General features: G+C 36.5%; 1 protein-coding gene across 31 annotated transcripts in view; it reads right to left on the reverse strand.

The window, feature by feature from the left end:
- The window catches only part of TRDN (triadin), a 232,431-nt gene that overhangs the window by 201,583 nt on the left and 8,812 nt on the right, over positions 1-22,036 (reverse strand). For all 31 annotated transcript variants that reach the window (XM_081313558.1, XM_081313557.1, XM_081313551.1 and 28 more), the window contains exons 2-3: positions 11,728-11,934; positions 2,660-2,797 (exon numbers count right to left, since the gene is read on the reverse strand). In XM_081313558.1, coding sequence (XP_081169684.1) covers positions 2,660-2,797; positions 11,728-11,934 — 345 coding nt within the window. The remainder of the gene's footprint in view (positions 1-2,659; positions 2,798-11,727; positions 11,935-22,036) is intronic.

Below are 22,036 nucleotides of genomic sequence, written 5' to 3' on the forward strand. Positions count from 1 at the left end.
GACCCAGTGGTATAAGAATATAATGGTTAGTATTTGCAGGCAGTACTAATCGAAGATCCCCACAGTGGTTGAAATTAGGTGCTACTTCAAACTGTCAAATGTCCTTGCCAGGAGTAGATTTTTGTTCCAGCTGAGTTTTAATTATATTAGTTTATAAGGCATGTGATTTGGGGCTATAAAGGAACATCTCAGTCATGAAATCATTGCTTACAGGTAGTCCTTGGTGTACAACAATTCATTCAGTAACTACTGAAATTTAGAATGGCACTGAAAAAAGTGACTTGTGACTTATGACCATTGCAGCCATCCCCATGATCACATGATTTACACTTGGACGCTTGACAACTGGTTCATATTTATTACGGTTGCAGTGTCCCGGGATTATGCAATCACCTTTTGTGACGTTCTGACAAGCAAAGTCAAAAGGGAAGCCGGATTCACTTAACATCCATGTTACTAAGTTAACAACTGCAATGATTCACTTAATAAATTACTCACTTGGCAACATAAATTCTGGGCTCAATTATGGTGGTAAGTCGAGGACTACCTGTGCTTCAATGGCCCCCAACCTTTTAGCCACCAGGGACTGGATGGGTTTGTTTGTGTGGCCTGGATTCTGGTATGCTGCGGACTGGTATTGGTCCACAGCCCAGGGATATATAAAGGGAACACTTAAACAACACAATGTACTGTATTTAATAGTAGGATGTCTTATCTTGTGTTTCCTTTATTTTTTTGAGCAGTATTTATTTATTTATTTATTTATTTATTTATTTATTTGATTCATATACCGCCCTTCTCCCGAAGGACTCAGGGCGGTGTACAGGGCAATAAAATGCAATAAAAATACAATATATAAAAGTTAAAATGAGAATTAAATAGGTAAAGGTTCCCCCGCACATGCATGCTAGTCGTTTCCGACTCTAGGGGCCCGTGCTCATCTCCGTTTCAAAGCCGAAGAGCCAGCGCTTGTCCGAGGACGTCTCCGTGGTCATGTGGCCGGCATGACTAGACGCCAAAGGCGCACGGAATGCTGTTACCTTCCCACCGTAGTGGTCCCTATTTTTCTACTTGCATTTTTACGTGCTTTCGAACTGCTAGGTTGGCAGAAGCTGGGACGAGTAACAGGTGCTCACTCTGTTACGCGGCACTCGGGATTCGACCCACCAAACTGCCGACCTTCTGATCGACAAGCTCAGCATCCTAACCCACTGAGCCACCGCGTCCCTTAAATAGAATAGCCCAATTACAATAAAAAGTTAATTAAAATTACAATTAAATACCCCAAACCCATCAGACCAGGCCGGCTTGTTCAAATAGGTGAGTTTTCAGGTCACGGCAGAAAGAGCGAAGGTCAGGAGCCATCCGGAGCTCAACCGGTCAATGATTCCAAAGGTCTGGTGCGCCCACAGAGAACGCCCTCCCCCTGGGGGCCGCCAGCCGACACTCTCTGACCAACGGCACCCTGAGGAGGCCCTCTCTGTGGGAGCGCACTGGACGAAGGGAAGTTGACGCCGGCAGCAGGTGCTCCCATACGTAATCTGGACCCATGCCATTTAGGGCTTTATAGGTCATCACCAGCACCTTGAATCTCAACCAGAGGGCAACTGGAAGCCAATGCAGCTCGCGGAGTAGAGGTGTTACATGGGAGTATCGGGAGACCCCCAACACAACTCGCGTGGCCGCATTCTGCACCAGCTGAAGCTTCCGAGTGGAAAGTATACACATATACTTTCCATTGTCACTCAAGAACCTACCAATACAGACCCTTCACTGTCATAGCTAACTACCAAGTGATGCATTTTGCCTAGAAATTTGAAACTACATAAACATGAGCCTCAAATATGTACTGTTTTATTATTATGTCTAAACAATCATTCATACTATCTATACCATAGAAAAAAATTCTGGCATGGTGAATTGATTTAAAAAGAAGCTAATTCTGGGCTGTTAAGCTGTTTATTTGTGAGTTTCATTAGAAGTTCCCAAGGACTGGCACATAACCAATTTTTAAATTACTTTAAAAAGGGGGGAAAGGCCCCATGACATCCCAAGCTCCCCAAGCCATAACACGGGCTCTTGTTTAGACAAAACAATCAAAAGCCTCTTTGAGCTGTTGGACTTAGCTATGTAGTTTCCCCAAATTACTGCCAACGTATATGTTGACAAGACCAGAGGTAGCACATTAACATTCAGATTTTCTGAATGTTGGACTGAAATGTTATTGTTGATGCCAGCAGCTCTGACACCTACTGATTAATACAAAATGTAAGGTGGGCCAAGTGAACACCCTTAGATTTGAAAGCACCCAATGTCCATTTAGAATTGCTGTTGCTCAAATATTCCTCTCTCACATGAAATTAAAACGAAAGAATTATGAATAGTACAACTGAAGCTAATTCCTTGGCAGCATGTTTCTCCTGTAGTTCTACCATTTTTGTATATTTTAGAGCAAGGCTGAAAATAATGCAAACATTTTAGTTCTGGCATTTTTCCCCTAATAGCGCATGAAAAACAATATAAAAACTTATTTTACAAAAAAAAGGAATTACATTGGCCATTTTGTAAACTTTAGTGCTTCATGAGTGACATTTCATATTCATTTTTGCTTTTTTAAAAAAAAATGGTAAATCAAATCAACAGCCTAACTGAAACCTACCTTTTCCATTCTCATCTTCATCTTCAAATATGAGGTCTGACAGTAAAGAAAGAAAGCCATAAATCGAATTGGTGCTCTCTTCCACAGCACCATGCATGATTCTGAATGGATCAGTGGTGAGCTTGTTTATAGACTGCCCTAAGTGCAAAATAGAAAGATAGAGAAGGAAGAAATGAAAAACAGGTTGACTTTGAGTTAACTGATTTATAATCCCTTTAAAAGAATCTATCTTCTAAGAAGTTACTTTTGATATAACTTATAATAAAACTACAGCATTAGAGTAGCCTTGCTGGATCTTTTGGGTCACCATTCACTCAATTTAAAGAAATACTTTTTGAACTCTTCACAATCACTTCTGAGTTTTACCTTCATCCATGAGCCTGTTGATTTTCTCCAAGAGCTCTAGAAGGTTGATGGGTGAAGCAAGATTTATTTTTGAAAAATCCATACTGATTTTTCTTTAGTAAGACTTATCCTTCTATATACACTTAATTATTTTTTTGTACAACTACCATTTCACTCAGAAAAAAAAAACATTTAGTTGCCAAGCCTAAAATTTCCTGAATCTCTCTTGGTTTCCTAGCTAATTGTCCATTTCAAATACATTGAAAAAAGTCCATAACATTTCCCACAGTGGATTTTTTTAATAATTATCATTTACAGTATTCTTTTTCTGACTGTTTGTGCTTTTAATTAAGATATATATATATAAACAACTTTTTATTTCCTGAAGGAAGTCTTTCTACTTTTTAGAGCTTCCTGGATTCTACAATCAATCCATGCTATCTTCTCGGATTTTGCTGATCCTTTCTTATAATGTGATATTTTGCTGAGTCTCAATTTCTCTGGTTTTAAATAACGTCCAGACACTGTCAAAGAACTGGTTGTATTTAGTTCTTTTTAGTTTCTTTTTCATCCATCTCCTCATTTGGGGACATTTTCCTTTTATAGTATTCTAAAGCTTAATCATTTTAGGGGATCAAGAAATTTGTTTTTTTAATCAGGTCATGAACATGTTTATACTCAGGTTCTTGCATGCTCTGACCATTTTGTTTTAGTGGTTGATAACGTATCTCTAGATCTAGTTTATATTTCTGGCTAGAGATCTTGTAGAGGAATCTTACGAGGGGACCAGTCTTCATAATTAGACTAGCTTTTATAACTTTACTCAGATAAAAAATAACATGTCCACCAGTATGACCTTTCCTATTCTTCTATGAAATTTGTTTTCAGAAATAATTGTATTCCACTGATTCTCATTGTTTCCCCAGGTTTCCAATAACTATTATATCTATGGTCTCATTAACTAGTAAGTTCTCTAATATCCCCATTTTAGCTTGAAGACCTCTATCATTGAAACAGAAATTTTTACTTATCATCTTTTACTATTGCTATTGCTATTGCTATTGCTATTGCTATTATGATTATGATTATGATTATTATGATTATGATTATTATTATGATTATTATGATTATTATGATTATATGATTATGAGATATTCATGGCCTTTTTTCCAAACTCTCACATCTATTCATTAATCCCAATTAGTTGTATGTGTTATTTTATTTCATTTTTATCACTTCATTAAAATCTTAAGATGAAAGATAAAAACTAACAAGAACCAATATTTACAATAAAACAGGAAGGGAAGAATATAGAGAACAGAAACAAAGGTGCTAAAAAAAGAAAAGAAATATAAAGAAATAACTTCCAATGTTCTTTTACAGCAGTGAAGTGTAAATGTGAATTGATCTCTTACTCAATAGTTACATTATTTAGATTTTTCTATAAACTTTCTAATCATCATGTATCATGTATCCTGATTTCTTTTTTTTTCAATTTCATGCAAAAAGTCAATAAATGGTTTCTAATCAACATTGAACTTAGACAATGTTTTGTCTCTAATTAAAGCCATCAACTTATCCATCTTAGCTAGTTCCATCATCTTCACCATCCATTCCTCTACTGGGGTATAGCAGAATCTTTCTATCTTTCTGCATATAATATATGCATTTGTCATATATAAAAACAAAGTTCCATGCTTTTTTCCCCATCTACTTATCCATCAGTCCCAAAAGAAAAATCTCTGGTTGGAAATGTAATCAACACAAAGGGACATTTTATCATTCTTGGGGAACATGTAAAAAGCTAAAAAAATGTAGAAATAATAATATTAATAACAACAACAACTATTATTATTATTATTATTATTATTATTATTATTATTATTATTATTATTATTATTATTATTATTATTATTATTATTATTATTATTATTATTATTATTATTATTTCTACAATTTTTAGCTTTTTACATGTTCCCCAAGAATGATAAAATGTCCCTTTGTGTTGATTACATTTCCAACATAAGTTTGAAGAAACTTTTTTCACTCTAGACAGTTTTTCTGGTGACATGTACCAACAATATATTGCCTTATATTATTTTCTCACACTTCCAAACTTGATGCTGCTTAGCCCCTATTAACTTTCCCCCAGGGAATTATTTCAAAGCTTCTTTGGCAGTGCATTGATGTTAAGTGTCAGCAGTTTGATTCCACTTCAGTTCAAGGGAAGTCCATCTCTCCAATTTTGTTTGTCCAGAAACGTTCCCCAAGGCCTGTCAAATGTGAATCTTTCCTCTGGGTAGTACATTTCATCAATACATTGATATCCTTGAGCTCTGGCTGTCTAGTTGTTCTTATGAGTAGCATTCTGAGAATGTAATGAACTTTCTAATTCCTAGGCTTCAATGTGTTATCTAGCAGCCTAAACGTGATTTTCAGCACAGGTTAACTGTATTTTCCAGTGTCACTAGTGTCAGACCAGGATCATTGCTTTATCCCTTGCACTATCCGTCTGTTTATTTAAACAATGTGTAAAATCTGCCAATTTTGCACTAGGCAGGCAAGTCACTGTGTGATTATAGGTGCTGATGGGAATGAGTAGGAGTAAAGTGATAAAATGTTCATTATGACATGTCAATACAAACTTTGCCTCTTATGTATTTGTGCAACTTATGATGTAAATTATGATGTAAATATGAAAGGGTACAGTTTGCATCATAACATGCTAATACATATATTGCCATTTTGTCATCACTGTGGTTAGAAATGGACACCTATACATATGATGTAGAAAACTTCACAAACCCATCTCTGCATCTAATGTTCAAATTACCCAAGTTAAAATAAGAATAGTTAATCTAATCTTGATGCTTGTTGTCAGATTAGCATTTCTGCCAGCACAAAAAAATATATGTTAGAAAGCTCATTCTCTTGCTCTTCATAGGTTCATTCAGGGAAAGTTATTTCCTATCATTACTATTACAAGTAATAATGTAAGTTCTCACATCAAGATAAACTACACCTTCCCAACATCTCCCAGAAAGTATGATCATTACTAAAAATTGTAGAAATTAAATATAATATAAAAGGCGTCAATGGGGAGATTGTGCTAAGCTGTACTGTGATCTCTTCAGTTTGGTTTAGCCCGATTTATGAATTAGGCTATAATGGCTTGGTCGGAAAGCCCTAACTGAACATAATGTCTGAATACAACTCAGAAAAAGTGATAGTATCATGGATAGCTCCAAAATCATTGAGTAGAAAATTGATCCAAAGGATATTTTAGACTTAAAAGAAGTTATTAAAAACTGAGATCATGGACACTTAGGGCAGATCTGCAGGCTCTGATTGTCCCACCAGCAATATAGGCCACCCTCCGCTTCTTGAAAACAGAAACAGATGCTGTCATCTTCCATCTATACCAGGGGTAGGCAACCTTGGCTCTTTTATGACTCAGTGAGCTATGCTGACTCAGGAATTCTGGGAGTTGAAGTCCATGAGTCATAAAAGAGCCAAGGTTGCCTATCCCTGATCTATACCAATATACTGCAGTTGTATTCCATACTTATTTTTCCCAGCTGTTCTTCAGGTTTTTCTTTTTTACCTGAACCATCTTAAGACCTTCAGAAAAGTCTGCAATGCTTTATTCTGATTTAGTGACAACTTCAGCTCCAATTAGCCACAGCATCCATCTCTCCAATGATGGATCTGGTGGATCTATGGAATAGACCTATGGATTTTTTTTATCCTGCCTTCCCAGGTTGCTATATTTCAAGCTGGTCAACAACTGCCATTTTTAATTATCATGTTATAATTTATTCAACTCGCTGATTCCAAGAAACAAACAAATGATATAATTATCACTTTCTTCAATAAAGCTCATTTTGCTACTCCTTCCTGTTCTTAGAAACAGTGATTTTTTTCTTTCAGGGACAGAAATGTGGGACAACAAGCAAACTGAATTAGAGAGCCAGTTTAGTGTAATATTTAAGGCATCGGGCTAGAAACTGGGAGACAGTGAGTTCTAGTCCCACCTTGAGCACCAAGCCAGCTGGGTGACATTGGTACAATCACTTTCTCCTCAGAAGGAGGCAATGGCAAACCACATCTGGAAAAAAAAACCTTGCCAAGAGAACTGCAGGGACTTCTCCAGGTAGGGTCCAAGAATCAGACATAATTGAATTTTGAAGAAAAAAAATCCCTAAATTATAGGTAGTCCTTGCTTAGTGATTCTGTCATACAGAGACAATGTACAGTTACAAGGGTAGTGAAAAGAAACTTTGCAATCAATCCTCACATTTATAACTTTTGCAGACCTCTAAAGCAAAGGAAAGCTGAAGTAAGATCATTAGCACAGTCATGGTTTCACTAATGACCACTTTGCTTAATGGCCAAGTTGTCAGTTCCAATTGTGGTTGCTAAATGAGGACTGCTTGTAGAATAGTGCTCCAGCTGAATGTTTGTCCACAAAATTTCAAACAAGTATTTACATTATAAGGCAGCCTTGTATGTATATATATCTCTCAGCTATACCTGACAAAATTATTAAAAACTAAAACCATTATTCTAGAATTTATGTTGCCCATTTCTTGCAAGAAAAATCTGAATTAGCTTTGATTTTCTTTGATAACACATTTAGTGAGCTTTCTTGAATTCTCACACTTTTTATAATCAAACTGGATTAACCTCTTTGTAGCTTTCCTATATTATTGTTCCAAAAACTCCAGTTCCTATATTGTTGTGGCAAAAACGTCAGTTCAAAATATGAAGGCAAACCTGTTCTTTCATAGCCAGTAGAATCAGCCACATGAAAAACACCTTTCTAATTCAGTATTTTCTTTGGCTCTCAATTTCTTCTGTGATTATGAAAATCTAAACATATTCACAAGGGTATTTCCTTCTGACTTAAGTTAAGGGATATTCCTTTGTGTCTTTAAGACCTCGTTTTAGAGTAATTTATAGTTACTATTTGGAGTAAAAGCTGCATTACAGGAGTTCACACTTTAAAATCAAAATACATCTGTTGCTAGAAACATATCACAACACAGTTCAGTTATAGACATCCCATACGCTGCTTTATATTTTTATCTTAAATCAGCTTGGTATTGGCATGAAGTACCTTGCCAGATGATGTTTGTCTAGTCATTTGTTTCAATGAAAAACGTGGGTTACCTCTGTAACAAGGAAGATTCTAATGCATTCAAATGATCTGAACAAACCTGGGAATTCAAATATATTAAAATATATCATGTGGCATCAAGGCTGCCCATATTGTGCAATCTCTGTGAATTAGCCCCAATGATTACTGTTCTCCTATATATCAGTATTCAGGCCAGTGCATGAGTCTATAAATGAGTCTATAAACATTTACATTTATAGTAATAATCACTCAAGCAAGGAAATGTGAGAATCAAAGCCCCAGCCAGAAAGAAGAAATTAGAGGTCTAAAATGTTTTGGCAAAACCACTGCTTAGTAGTGGCCCTTATCCAGGAAAGCACCTTTGACTACTTCAGAATGTACAAGCCTCTCTCTGATGGCTCATCACAAGACCCTCACTTGACACACACCCACAACTGAAGCCCTTATAAACAGAAGAATACTGACACTGACATCACCTAAACTCCGCTGAAGATGTTACCTAGCCTGGTAACGAAACATTCAGAAACCAACCCACAAGCTCGAAGAACAAACCTTCACCCTCATCCTACACCTGAGCTGCAGATATTCGCCACTATTGCAAACTTCAAAATGGTTGTGTATCTAATTCTACTTTTCAAATTTAAAGAATTCATTTTAAAGAAAACAAAACCCTTACCTACAGATAATGAGAAGAAATTGTGAGCTTCTAGGTAATACTATACACACTAAACTTCAAGCAATGACTTTATGGCAACCAATGGCCCTTACTGAATCAATCTGATGATTTTAAAACTAGATTTAAATAAGCTGTTAAATTTCATGATGATTGGTTAGAAGATGAAGCACACTACTTTTATTGCACTCTATATTTTATTATTATTTATAAGAGCAGGGGGAACAATCTGTGTTGTTTCATAATTATCAGAGGCTCTCTCCTTTTTAAAAAAATATACCCGAGTGCCCTTTCACAATTTCTCTATCTTTCATCTAAAAGACAAAAGCCCCTCACTGACTCATTTTGTTGGAGGAATCAAAGTAGCAGGCTACACTTGAATTGTAGATATAGCTCTGAGAAGTTCCCCAACCCTATTAGACAAGTAATGTGCTTGTAGTAACAATCTAGAACAGACATGTCAAACTCGTGACACCACGTGATGTCGCACAACATATCGGGACTGTTTTGCCATTGCCAGCAATGGGGTGGGTGCAGCTTCCATGTGATGCGTCTGGCCCGCAGGCCAGCAATTTGACACCCCTGATCTAGAGCAAACTCTATCTCCGCCCACATGCGCATAAGTCAAATGGAGGATGTATGCACTTTTTTAAAAGCAGGGGAAGGTTATTTGAAGCTCTACAGCTTCTTTTGAACCTCTGCCTAAATGTAATGCAACTCTTAACCTAATTTAAATAAAACTTATGCAATAAAAAAAATACATCTTTGGAAGGACTGAGCTTCTTCTTTTAGCCAGGCAGAAAAGTAAAGAGAAAAAGGAGAGGGAATCAGTAAACAACAGTTGAAAGAAAAAAAAGGAGGGGTCAGACAGAATGAAAATAGAGTGTCAGGGGAGTACATGAGATGCAAGTATACAACTACAGCAGTGTGCGATGATATCACTCTCTATCATTCCTTAACTCTTTGATTTATGTGACTGCCCATCTCACATAGCAGCTGTGGGCAGCTTACAGCAGTAAAAACCAGAAAACATACTGTAAAACGCAGCTATACCTCAAACAGTCACAAGACTAAACCAATCTAAACAACGTAGCATGTCATAGATTGTCACTAAAACAATGATCCCCATGCCTCAGTCTTAAAGGCCTTTAGAAGTGTCAGTAAAATTGAGGCCAGTTGAAGCTCAGGGGAAAATGGTCTTCCATTGCTCAGAGGCATCAACCAATAAAGCTCATTTAGCTAATGTGCAACATGCATGGGCTGAGGTACAAGCATGGGCTGCTGCATTCTGCACCAGCTGCAGCTTCCCGATGCTAAATTTGATTTAATTAAAGTGTTTCCTATCTTCAATATCTAAATAATAATTTAAGAGAATTCACACATTACAGTAACAGTTTGCCATTATTAGCAAAGAAGACATCTATCTTGCCTGCATAAATTACTCTCATTTGCAGTTATTTTATTGCGTTAAATATATTGCCCCATTCACACGTAATTGAAAAAAATACTAAACGAATCTTTGTAGTCTATTCAAACTATTAAAATATGATTCATAATTATTTAGCAAGCACAGAAATGAATCGGAGACCAAAGTTTAATTCTCAACGGTCTCATTAAGATTGGAAAGCTACATGAAATAATTTGCCCAGACAAAACTGTGAGTCATTTAATATAAAAGAAAAAGGGCTCAGCTGAATTTTGCAGATTTCAGGATTGTTTGGAAATATGCAAATTCAGCAAAAAAAAATCATCCTCTATCGCATAAGGGAATAGCACCCAGATTTCTTGGTATAAAAAGTTCAGGAACTGAAAGGAATCCTGGGAAGACTGGGCAGATTCCAAGGTCAAGTCAGCAACCAATTTGTCAATGACTTTACTAGATTTTAACCATGGCAAAATTGTCAGTAGAAGACAGAAATACAAAGAAGCTAAGGACAACCTTAAGCTGTCTCAGGCACAGATTCAGATGAAACTTAGATAACATGACAGAGACAGAAGGAGAAGGACATTCATGTCATGTTTTGGCACAAGAGGAAGAACCCATGGATTGGATCTAAGACATGACTTAGATAATAGCTTATTATTTCTACAGAACCAGCAATGGGCAATGCTATAATGACATTATAGCATTGCCCATTGCTGGTTCTGTAATGTAGACATCATCATTCACACTAAAAGATTACAGCCTACTACTACACCCCAGAATCCTCCCAAAAGCTCATGTCAAATTGTACTTTTTAATTTCACGGGAGAGAAAATAGTCGTACACAAAGAAAAAAAATCATATTAGTTGAATTAAATGTGAATTCCATTTATACTGAATTCAAACAAATGGAATTTTCTTCCTTGTTCCTCGCATTTCTTTGGCCTTAGCCTAGTTTTTTTTTCTTTTAGCTTTAAAAAGCTTGATTTTTTTTGTAGCCCAAGTCAAGCAAATGAAAACAGTCTAGAGAACTTTTCCATTGTACTATTTGTTATACATGCATCTAAAAACTACGTAAATAAAAATGTTAAACAAGTTTGAAGATCTTTCAGATCTTCACCAAAAAAAGGGTATCTTGAGGTTAACAGATCCATGTTCAACCTCCACATTTTGTTGTATTTTTGAAGTAGGAATTTCTGAAAGGAGGGTAGAAATCTATTCAGCTAAAGACTGTAAACAAAATCTTGAACAATCTAGTGTGGACAATAACACACAAAGTTGATTAAATAAAAAGAAATAAGGTGTTATAGAATAACTAGATATCCCAGATATTTTAAAACTAATATCAGTGTTAACAGCTCACGTTTGATTCATAACTCTGTTAATTTGTGGAGAACAATGATTTGGTGAGTTCCCAGATGATACTTCTCACCAGGCTCTGCTGCATGCATGAATACCTTACATTTTACGACATATATAACCATTACCTGCCAAGGTTCTGTAATCCACTAAGTCAAACATGACAATAGCCACTGCTGACCAGGTAACGATAAGAGCAATAACAAGGAGCCATGCTGCAGGTGAACTGAAGGTTGTTGCAAAATCTTCTGATACTGATCTCTTGGACATTTTCATATGCGGCACAGGAACTGATCCATTCTTGTTGTCTATGACGGTCGTTGTGGACACAGGTCCTAATAACAAGTCAAAGAAATTAAATCAGTGCACAGTATCTTGACACTGCATTTCCACCACTATCCAACAAAATGAGTTTCAGTGTGGAAAAAAGCAAAGTCTTACATTTAGGCAGGAAAAATCAAAGGTTTAAGTACAGATTGGGCACAGACCTGGCTCAAAAACAGCAACTGTGAGAAGGACCTTGGAGTCCTAGTGGACGATCACTTGACTATGAGCCAGAAGTGTGCAGCAGCAGCAGCCAAAAAAGCTAGTACAATCCTGGTTTGTATAAACAGAGGCATAGAATCAAGATCACACAAAGTATTAGTACCGCTTTATAAAACTCTAGTAAGACCACACCTGGAATACTGCGGCCAATTTTGGTCACCATATCATAAAAAAGGTGTTGAGAGTTTGGGGGGGAAAAATCAGAGAAGAGCAACTAAGACGATCAAAGGCCTGGAGACTAAAACATCTGAAGAACGGCTGCAGGACTTGGGTTTGGCTGGTCTAAAGAAAAGAAGAAACAGGGGTGACATGATAGCAGTATTCCAGTATTTGAGGGGCTGACATAAAGAAGAGGGGGGGTGTCAAACTCTTCTCCAAAGCACCAGAGAGCCAAGATGGTTGAACGTGATCAAAGAGAGAAGCAACCTGTAATTAAGGAGAAACGTCTTAACAGTGAGGACAATTAACCAGTGGAACAGCTTGCCTTCAGAAATTGTGAGCGCACCATCACTGGAGATTTTTAAGAAGAGACTAGACAGTCACTTGTCTGAAATGGTATAGGTTCTCCTGCTCGAGCAGGTGGCTGGACCAGAAGACCTCCAAGGTCCCTTCCAGCTCTATTCTATTTTACTAAAGGCGAGGCAAGACAAAAAGAAAAAGAGAAGAGAATACAGGAAACAAAGTATTTAATGCAGCAAAGATGGATGTGGGAAGTAGCCAAAAGGAAAGGAATTCCTAAGACAGTTGGCAATCAACTATCATTCTTAGGAGAAAAGGAGGGGAAAGGAGAAAAGAATATAAAAAGAAGTAAAGGAAAAGCACAGCATTAAAAAGTCAAAGACGACATCCACAGGGCCAAGGGAAACAGCAAGCTTTTGAAAGACACACAGCAGAGCCTGTAGAATGGGCCCCATTTTTTTTGTTTCATTATAAGTATACTCTACAGTAAAATGAACCTTAAATGGTTTAGCTTCTTGCTGTTCTTTATATTCATATTTTAATAAAGGCAAATGCATAATTATTTTTATTCAAAGTTACATTAGAATTTTTTTTTTAATTTATAGTGAACACTTAGCTCCATTGTAAGAGGTTTTAATAATAAAGAATCCGGGAGCTTCCTTTAAGAAACAATACTGTATACTCAATGAATGCTTTACACCTGTTGTTGTTACTATTTCCCAGTACTACCAAACCATAATTTTCATTTTTCCTGTGGTTTGGGATTATAAATGTGATTGCAGTTTGCATTCAATTGTACCTTGTCATTTCATTACTCTTGTCATTTGTTTATTGCTTTCTGTTTAACTCTATTTTAGTTAGCCAGAATTTCAATGGCAAGTTGAATGTCCATATAAATAAGCATACTATTAAACAAAGACATATTCCAAAAATTGTGTTAGCCAAGTTTAAGATAAAATTAATTTTTTATTGTTATTTGTCTCCTGATTAAATGAAAGTTATATCATAAGTACAAGACTAGTTAGCAGGCTTCTATTCTTACAGTCAACTGCAACTGTACATTCCCAGTTGCAATGTATGGCTGTGAAAGCTGGACCATAAGAAAGGCTGAGCGCCAAAGAATTGAAGCCTTTGAACTATGGTGCTGGAGAAGACTCCTGCGAGTTCCTTGGACTGCAAGGCGATCAAACCGGTCAGTCCTAGAGGAGATCAACCCTGACTGCTCTTTAGAAGGTCAGATCCTGAAGTTGAATCTCAAATACTACCTAATGAGAAGGAAGGACTCACTGGAGAAGAGCCTAATGCTGGGAAAGATTGAGGGCAATAGAAGAAGGGGACGACAGAGAATGAGGTGGCTGGATGGAGTCACTGAAGCAGTAGGCGTGAGACTAAATGGACTCCAGAAGATGGTAGAGGACAGGAAGGCCTGGAGGAACGTTGTCCATGGGGTTGCGATGGGTCGGACACGACTTTGCAACCAACAACAACATTCTTACAGTCAAAGTTTGTGCAACACATTTTTTAAAAGTATTGACAATATTTATAGTCAAAAGTCATCTTTGAGTCAAGTTGGATTCTTGGTGATTTATAGGAATATGTCCCTATAAATAGCAACAACACCCCAGTGAACCACCTCAGGATGGCAATTAAACAACTTGAGATGATCCAATCATTCAGACAATAAGTTTTGGCTATCAGTTTATATAGCTGAAGGCAACGATTCCAAAACTGGCAAATTGGCATTGCTCTCACTTTGAGTGTCTTGCCTCAATGACCTAAGCTTTATTTGGGCAACATATATAAAGTAAACTTGCCATATGAGAACAGAAATAAACTGTACTTGGTGTCTCACAGATAACTTCATTAAGAGTTTCTATACAAATTATTTCTCAACATAAATTTGTACCTTATTCCTAATGTTTATTTTTACATCAGATAATATGTCTAGGACTAAACAACTCTGTTAAATCATAATGGAAATAATTTGATTTTCTGTACAGTGTAACTTTAGTTTATCATTTCAGTGTCCCCAATGTGGTAAAATTAGATTATAATTTGATGCATAAAAAACTGTACATTATTCTGGGTTTACAGAATGACATATAATCAGAAGTAATGAACAATATCTAAGGAAAGAAAAGTCTATTTCTGCCATGATTCACGAATGAGCGGAATAACTTTCCCTACCAATATGACAATCAATGCCTGTTTAAGTTATTTTGCTGCAGATTTTAGGAGAGAGAGAGAGAGAGAGAGAGAGAGAGAGAGAGAGAGAGAGAGAGAGAGAGAGAGAGAGAGAGAGAGAGAGAGAGAGAGAGAGAGAGAGAGAGAGAGAGAGAGAGAGAGAGCTTTGCAGATTTAAATGTGGTGACTGAAATTTTGAAACAGTTCCACCAATTGTCAGAATTAGAGTTGTTCAGATGTATCCTTACAATCATTCATGATGATAACACAATCTCCCAGCTTTGCTAGAGAAAATTCTAATGGTTTTCAAAGATGACAGACAAAATTCTAATTGACTTCCTTGTCAGCAGGACAATTTAACCCATTTTGCATTGTACACAATTTCCCTTGTTCTTTGTCCTCTTTTCATTTGCATTCTTTTCAAACATTCTTCTGCTGATCAAGTGATTTGTTTGAAACTTAGGATTTCTACCTTGAAATGTCATGTAAGCTGAACAAAATTGGCATAGCTTTTGCCACCTACATAAATGGGTGTTATTGATGAATGATGTATTCATCTTAGTGCATTCATATACATAGATGCAATCTGTCTGCTTTTAAAAATATTTTACATGTTAAAAGACATAACTTTTTCCATTTTCCAAGGCATAATTTTTGTTCCATCAAATTTCTCCAGGAGACAAAGTGTGCCGAGTACCAGTTATAAAGCTCTACTATAAAATGCCAAATTCCAAATCAGTAGCATTATGTATTCCATAAAAGTGGAACAGTTGTGTGGTTGCAACAGGTGATGCTGCTTAAACACATTCTATTTCATCTGCTTCTATCATGATGACTATTATTATATAACAGTTAAAAGAGATAAAAGCTATCTGGAAAGGCATTATACTAAAAAAGAACTAAAGGACATCCTGCTCAGAGATCTCAAAATTGTTATGAGCATCACCTGATTTACATATTGGAAAATCAAAGGAGAAACAGATATTTCTGAAATCCTCCTGATTCAGATTCCTCTGCCCTGTTTTGCAGGGTTTGATGAATCTTTGCATAAGGACGAACTATTAAAGAATTCTTTTGCAAATTCTAATTCAAGCTCACCTATTTATCTGATTTTGCAGTTCTCTGACATGATTTTAGCTCAAAAAACTGTGATGACTTGCATTACAAATATTCTGAAGAAAAATAGTGCACGTAAAATAATGTATTTCTGAGTTGTCCAAAGAATTCTGCTGCTAAATACTGAAGATGGAATATTACTCAGTGCTCAAAAATATATCTGAACCCTGTGTTTCTTGTGAAGCCTTCAGTCATTTGTTTCTGAATGTAAATCGTAGCCAAATTATGATTGAAATGGAAGATGTATTTATGTAAGATTTATATCCCATCTCTATTACTTGGGACGAAGGACACAACTGATCTCTAATGTAACCATGAACTAGTACTAACCTAGTCTCACTCCATATCCATTGAGTACCCTGCATGAAAAAAAATGCTTCTGTTTTTTACTAAACAGACTGCATCTCCTGATTATGGAAATTTCAGATACATCACAGCTGAAAGATTTAGAGATGACAAAAGGGAAGAAGCAGCAGAGCAAATAAATTGGGCCAGTCTATTCAGTACCCAGACTGCAACCTGGATATCGCTTTTAAAGGAAAAGAATCAGAACAGTTATGGAGAAGAGCAATGAAGATGATTAAGTTTTTTAAAAATAGTTCTTCAACAATTGTCTTAGATCCTGAGGTCGTTAGTTTTCAGAAGAAAAGAAAGAATAGAGATACTTTGTTAGTTTTTTGTGCCTTAGAACACTTTTTTTTCAAAAGTGGTATGCCCTTACCTCCTTCCTAGAGCTGAGAAAGAGTAAATGGCTTCAAATCATCAGCTGGTTTCATGCCTACAGAGAGACTAGAATTGACAGTCTTCCAGTTTCTAGTCTGATGGTTTAACCACCCACCAGTCTAGCTCTATGGGAATATTACAGTACAGTGGTCTTCAAATACCTGAAGCAATACAAGTACACACACAGCTCAAAATCCACTTTTTGTTGCCTCAATATGAGAGACCTAGAATAATTATTTTAAGATACAGAAAGAAATATTCTAGTCAAGAAAAAACATCCTCGTTTGACACTGGAATAGTAGTCTCAGAATGCAATTGATTACCTCTTTGCCAAGTGTATTCTAGCAAAGACTGGATAGTATTCTTCAGCTTCCTGCACTGGGCAAGATTTGCACTTTTCTAGATGGCTCCATATTCAAGTGCGGTACAATACATATTTCATCTCTTCTAGAACATTATTCTATAAAAATTGGATTAAATATATACATGCCAAGCAAAATTACATACACACCCATTTTCTACATGAAAATGTGTAGCACAGTTTTGCATGAGAAAAATCTACAGTGAATCAATTTCAGGACTGCTTCTAAGGGAAAGATTTTTTTATATATTTTATATTTTGAAAATGAATTAATATGGAAATAAAGTGTCTCTTCCGACAGAGTTCTTCCCCTCCTGCTGCTTACATCTACCTGGAGTTGGAACCTGCCTCTGTGATACAATAATTTTCACATCAATCTATTGTGAAGGTTATTATTGCTTTTAACTAAGAATAAAGCACCTGGAAAATTTGATTTTTAAAAAAAGAAAAAAGAAAAAAAGAATTAAATCCAAATATATTTCATAAGAAGATAGTGGTAAGCATGATATAAATTTTTCTCCTTACATACATGTTTGACATTCATTAGTTAGACTATAGAAATTGATAATTAAAATTAGTCATAAAGGTACTGTTATTTTTTCTAGCATTTCTCATCCATTGTTGTAGTAGAGGTAGCCAGAAAGTTGGACTAGATTGGCCAGGAGGTACCTGAATGAGGCATGTCTATATTTGTTATGATTTCTAATTCTGAATCATTATCAACAGCAACAATAAAAAAGTGCTTCCTACTATTTCAAGTCTGACAATGATGAAGATAAGAAATGATGGAAAGATTAGAAGATGGAAAGAAATTCCTGGTCTGAGTAGTGTTTAAAGGTCATCTTGAGTGTTTCCAAACAAGTAGATTCCTAATTAAAAGATCTTGGGCAAATCAAACTGATCCAGTTCAAACTGCAAATTTGAGATTCAAGAAGGTGCAAAACTGGTCTTCACATGTTTCAGTTATCACATGATTTGATTTACTGCACTCAAACGGTGTCTCTACTTCAGTTCATAAATCTACTTAATTTGATCAAGTCTTCCTCAAATCAAAGCACCTCTTTAGCATAGTTTTATTATTCCTATTCCTATTCTGTCAAAAGAATTAAACAAAGGGAAGGCAGGAATAGTAATCTGATGGAAAAGAATTGTTTGAGTTACTTAAAAATATTTGGAAAGCTACTGGTTACCTGCATTATGTAAGAGATAATAGGAGAAAACAGAAATTAAATACAAGATTACATCCTCTAGATCTAATTTACCTACATATAATGTAAAGGTAAAGGTTCCCCTGCACATGTGTGCTAGTCGTTTCCGACTCTAGGGGCCGGTGCTCATCTCCATTTCAAAGCTGAAGAGCCAGCGCTTGTCCGAGGACGTCTCCGTGGTCATGTGGCCGGCATGACTAGATGCCAAAGGCGCACGGAACGCTGTTACCTTCCCACCGTAGTGGTCCCTATTTTTCTACTTGCATTTTTATGTGCTTTCAAATTGCTAGGTTGGCAGAAGCTGGGACGAGTAACAGGTGCTCACTCTGCTACGCGGCACTCGGGATTCAACCCGCCAAACTGCCAATCTTCTGATCGACAAGCTCAGCATCCTAACCCACTGAGCCACCGCGTCCCACTTTACCTATATATAAATTTCAGTAAATAAAATACAGCAATCCTAAAATAGAACAACTCTGTATTTCCTTAAGTCTAAGCATAAGATGACCTGTGTTTCCTCCTGATTTTCTGTGATGGATTCTAGCATTCTAGTAAGCAACACAAATGAAGCCAAGATAGTAAGCAACACAAATGAAGCCAAGATAGTTTGCTGACCTTTGAGTTATTTATTTATAAAATGTATTGGCTGCCCATCTGATCACAAGGTAACTTGAGAGGCTTACAATCATAAAAGATAAATATACATTAATAAGCTTGTGGGAAGTCACACACACCCCGAAGGAAACATTAAAAAGGGAGAATATTATGTTTCTTCAAAGAATCTTAAAAGAGGCAGAAAAGCATGCCCAGTTTTCTTAACAGCACCAAGTCTCCCTTCCCGAAGCAGAAATCAGCTTTGTAGAAATGCAGATGTAAATAATCCAGGAAGGTTGGAGGCCCCCAGCCAGAAGCTTAGGGAGACAAAGACACCTAAAACCTACACGTGCCACCCAAACTCTAAGACAGGACATAATAGGATTAACTCACAGATGCCAAAGGGCACACTCAGACTCAGGTCAAAATTTTTGCCACAGGAACAACTCCAAACAAAAGGCTCCAGAAGGTATAAAAACCCACTCCCTACATGCGCTCTCTCTCTTTTCTTCCAGAGCCATCTTCCTGTCTGGCTCTCCTGTTCAATAAACTGCAACCTTCCTCCTAAAGCAGTCACCATGTAGTTTATTCCCAGCTTGGACTGAACCACGATGAAGACTTTTCCTTCAACAAGCTAAAACAAACCCAATGCTACAATCCAATTAAAGGATGGGGGAAGGTGGGATCTGTTGTTAATCAACTACTTCCACTGTGATGTTCCCCCATTGAAGCCCCAGATCTTTAAGCTCTTGCAGAAGGTCAGAAGGATTGGGGTTAACCTCACTCCAGGGAGGCAAGATGTTCCAAAGGGCAGCTGCCACAGCAGAGAAGGCCCTGGTCCTGGACCTCACTTGCCAGAATAAACAGGCTGATGGGGCATGCCTCCCTTGCCAGCATGGGTGGGATGGGACAATCCCAATGGGATGAGATGGTCCCTCCAGTATATAGAATGTAATATATAATATAAAAAGACTAAAATAATATTTCCAGAAAGTACTCACAAGAGTACCTTGAGAGAACTGTGAGATAAAATGAAAGCCTCTCAAGTTCAAAGTAACATATCTGTTCAGACCAGACATACAAATAATTGTAAACTTTTTCAAGATAGAAAAATAAGGCGATAGTGAAGTATATTTTTTCTTTAAAATTTAGAAATAATTTCATGGTACTTTTAGATTAGAATTTACTGTGAATGTATACAGTATGACAAAGAGTATAATTCCTATATACCACATGATTCCCCCCTTCTTTATTTCTATTGTTGGTGGTTTTTTAAAATTGCTTTTATGCATTTCAGCATTATTCAAATACAAAAAGGGGTTAGATTTTTTAAAAATAAGACAGCATTGTTGATCCTGTCAAAATTCTTTTGCATATTGTGAATGCATTATGTAGTCCCACACAAACATTTCTATTTTAAATTAATGCAGAGATAAAGTGCAAAAGTTCAGATTGCAATTACTTGGAAGAACAAAAAAGCTGACTTGACTGTTGTTTTTTTCTTATTGGGTATAATGTGTCACCTGCAGTTTTACAAACATCTTTGAATAATCATTTTTGCAGAGATGGTAAAACCTAGAAGGATGAACAATAACTGACCTAACTATTCTTTTTGATATTGTTTCTGTAGGCTAACTATTGAATAGATTTAATGGAGCAAAGAATGGGTCCCAACATAATGATTTTTTACATTTTCAATCTACAAGAATATTTTAGAAGGCACATTTTATTGTAATGCTTGGTAATAGGGAAATCTGCATCTCATTAGCTTGAGTGTAATCATGATAGATTTTGGAGGGGAATAGAACCAGTGGTGGGATTCAGCCAGTTTGCACCACTTCGGCAGAACCGGTAGCTAATTTTTTGTTGCCCAGGTCCAGAATGGCCTTCCGGAAGCGGCATCCACACAGAGAACCGGTTGTTCACATATTTGAATCCCATCACTTGATAGAACCCAAAACATTCTAGAATAAACAAAAACAATGTTGGTCTCCCAGCAAGCCAAAAGGTAATGTGGTTATTGTCCAGACAAATTTGCTTAGGATATTCACAAGATTATAAGAATAGCTCTTCTGGATCAAGTCATGCCCTGTTATATTTCAACATTTTGTTTCTTATAGAAGCCAACCAATTACCTCTGAAGAAAAGGTCAAACTAACAAAACAAAATAAAATACACAGATTTACCCCAGAAAGTTTCAGTTAAAATTAAGTATTTGACATAGATAATTATATATATTAAAAAAGCCAGGATATTGTTCTTTCTTACCACACTTGGTTAACTTCAATCTCCCTAACCAAAATGTATTCACTGAAACCATACATGCATTTTAAAAAAAATCCGTAAAAATATGAAGGAGTCCATAAAGACAATCAGGATTTCATGGGCTATTCTTTAGGCTTTTAAAAAAAAATATAGGATACTTTGACTCAGTAATTTAATAAAAGAAACAAATTATAAACAGTAGATAAAAATAATAATGAAAATTTTATTATTTATTCAGTTTTCCGATAACAAATTTTAAGGGGGTTGCAAACTTACCTGGAAAAAGCTAGGGTTAAAGATGTTGGAGAAAATCATTACCAATTTAGCAACAGCACTTCGATTTTTATACTGCTGCATAGTTCTTTACAGTCCTCTCTATATGGTTTACAGTGTCAGCATAGTGCCCCCAACAATCTGAGTCCTCATTTTACCGACCTTGAAGGATGGAAGGCTAAGTCAACCTTGAGCAGGTAAGGATCAAACTGCTGGCAGTCAGCAGAATTAGCCTGCAATACTGCATTCTAATCACTACGCCACCACAGCTCTTATTTCACTTAAAATGTAATGGTTCTTGTCTTATTAATCTACCATGGGAGATATCCAAAAGGCCTTGACTGTTTTGAAACATATTTAAAGATATGCCTTTAGTTTTTAATACCCTTTGTTTAACTTTCTTATCTTTTCCATGCCTTACCATTATATTGCATTGTATTGGCTCTTAAAGCATCCCTAGAACTTTGCCTCTCCTGACAACTGATCCTGCAAATGCTAACACCATGGCCTCAATCTCTGACTTCCCACATTGAGCAGAAAAATGAGGCACAGAAGGTTACTTTGAACAGAATATCCACAGAAGCAATGATATCAACAAAGCAAAATCTCTTGAACATTTCGAATGTTCTGCTCATATTCAAATGAATGCTGGAAAAGCTCCCTTTAACTAGCTAAGAACAGAAATAGAAATCTCTCCATCACTCCATT

The sequence above is a fragment of the Vipera berus genome, assembly GCF_964194415.1.
Source record: "Vipera berus genome assembly, chromosome: 1".
Taxonomy (NCBI): Eukaryota; Metazoa; Chordata; class Lepidosauria; order Squamata; family Viperidae; genus Vipera; species Vipera berus.